This window comes from Phialemonium atrogriseum (assembly GCF_030411735.1).
Source record: "Phialemonium atrogriseum strain 8032-3 unplaced genomic scaffold QBC33scaffold_31, whole genome shotgun sequence".
NCBI classification, from domain to species: Eukaryota; Fungi; Ascomycota; class Sordariomycetes; order Cephalothecales; family Cephalothecaceae; genus Phialemonium; species Phialemonium atrogriseum.
Window position 1 is genome coordinate 228,813 of NW_026848168.1, and position 2,065 is coordinate 230,877.

The window sequence follows — 2,065 nt, forward strand, 5'->3', positions numbered from 1 at the left end:
CAGAGCCAGACCAGGCCCCTGCTCTCTCATCATCACTGGCTTGCTCTCGGCCGTGACGGCGAGCTTCTACTGTCCGTGGGTCTCGCTATCTGACTCTTTCTCGCCACCTCGCACTCCCCCACTAGTCCATCTGATGGACTGAAGCTTCCATTCTTCCCAGGAAGCATCGACAACGGCTTCGTACAAAGACCAATCCTGATGAACCGGATTTGTCAGAAGTGTAGTGCCAACCAGTCAGTCGCACAGGTCGATGCACAACGTCTCGATGGATATCAATCCACACACAGACCCAAGACCCATACACCCACAGCCTCGGAAAAGCTTGGCCAGCACCAACCCACACCCTATCTGTGTGGGACCTGCGGTGATGCAGCATTATGGGGGGAGGGACATGAGGAAACATGGGGGAGACATGAGGAGAAATGCGAGAATGGGAATAGCTGCGATGCTAACCTACATGGGATTAGCTGTCGCATCGGAGGGCATAATATAACATCATCACTTCGGTCGAGACATGCGTGTGTCCACCTTCTTGTCTATTGGAACTCTCGGCTCGCCGCAAGGAAAGGATTTCGCGTTCCACGACCACGTAGACTCCTGAAACGGTGTCAAAAGATGCATCTCCTCCTGCTGCTACTGATATTAATCTGGGCGGCTCTTCTTGGGATACATCGGTATCTGAACAGAAAGAGACTCCCCGAAGGCGTTCGTCCTCTTCCGGGGCCAAGAGGTGAGTATGGTCGGAGCTTGGAGCTTGGAGCACAGGCATAGGAAAAGAGATAGCTGTCAAACTAATACCCTTACAGGACTGCCCTTCATAGGCCGAGTTCACGACGTGCCTGCCGAGGCAACATGGCTGAAGTTCTACGAATGGAGCAAGGTCTACGGGCCCATCTACCAGATCGAGATATTCGGAGCCGTCCACGTCTGGATCTCGTCCGAGAGGATCGCACATGACCTCCTCTCCAAGAGAAGCCTCATCTACTCCGACCGGCCCGTGATTCCCAACCTCCCCGACAACAGGACAAGCGGGGAATATCTGGCCCTTCTCGGGAGAACAGGTGACTACACCAAGACATGGTGGAGTCCTCCCTATGGCCAGAAGCTGACACATCCATCAATCACAGATACATGGAAGCGGCAGCGCAAGCTCTGCAACCAGCTCATGACCTCCAGCGCCACCGCCTCCCTCCACTCCTACCCCACGCGCGAGCGCGACCGGTTCCTCTACCTCATGTGGCAAGACCCGAGCAACTACCTCGAGTGGGTCGAGCAGTTCACAAGCAGGACCATCTCGCGCCTCAGCTGGGGGTCGGCGCACCCGGCGCCGCTCCTCCGGCAGACCACCTTCGGCCTCCTCGAGACCATCAGCCCGGCCGGCGCCTTGCCCAACGTCATCAGCTGGCTGGCCCACGTGCCCGAGCGCCTCAGCCCCTGGAAGCGCAAGGAGCGCCGGCGCCACGAGCTCGAGGGCAGGCTGCTCAAGGCCAACGTCGACTTTGTCCGGCGCACCATGGCCCGCGGCGAGGCGCCGCCGAGCTTCACGCGGTCGTTCCTGGAGAAGGAGGCCTCCTCCTCTCTCGCCAAGGAGGCAGGGGAGGACCGGGGCGGGGAGGAGGAGCAGGAGGAGGAGGAGGCGATGCTGCCGCCCGGGGAGGCGACCTCGGTTGTGGGGCTGATGGCCATCGCCGGGGCGCTGACGGTCGGCAGCCCCATCCAGAGCTTCATCCTCGCCATGTGCCACTACCCGGAGTGGCAGAAGCGCCTGCAGGGGGAGATAGACGGCGTGCTGGGCGGCCGGTGTCCCGAGTGGGGGGACCGGGAGCACCTGCCGCTGCTGAGGGCCGTGGCGAAGGAGGTCCTCCGGTGGAGGCCGCCTGTCCCGACTGGGATCCCGCATGCGATCGAGAAGGACGATATCTATGATGGGTACTTCATACCGGCTGGCGCGACGATCCACGCCCTGGAATGGTATGGGTGTCCGCCCCTTAAACTCTCTGGGGGGGGGGGGGGGGGGGGGGGGGGGGGGGGGGGGGGGGGGGGGGGGGGGGCGGGGGGGGCGGGG

The 2,065-nt window shown here is 61.7% G+C and overlaps 1 protein-coding gene across 1 annotated transcript in view; it reads left to right on the forward strand.

Annotated features, from left to right (window-relative positions):
- The first annotated feature begins 509 nt into the window (after positions 1–509).
- The window catches only part of QBC33DRAFT_245740 (cytochrome P450), a 2,401-nt gene continuing 845 nt past the window's right edge, over positions 510–2,065 (forward strand). The window contains exons 1-2 of the mRNA XM_060422949.1: positions 510–730; positions 807–1,971. Coding sequence (XP_060279700.1) covers positions 616–730; positions 807–1,971 — 1,280 coding nt within the window. The 5' untranslated portion in view covers positions 510–615. The remainder of the gene's footprint in view (positions 731–806; positions 1,972–2,065) is intronic.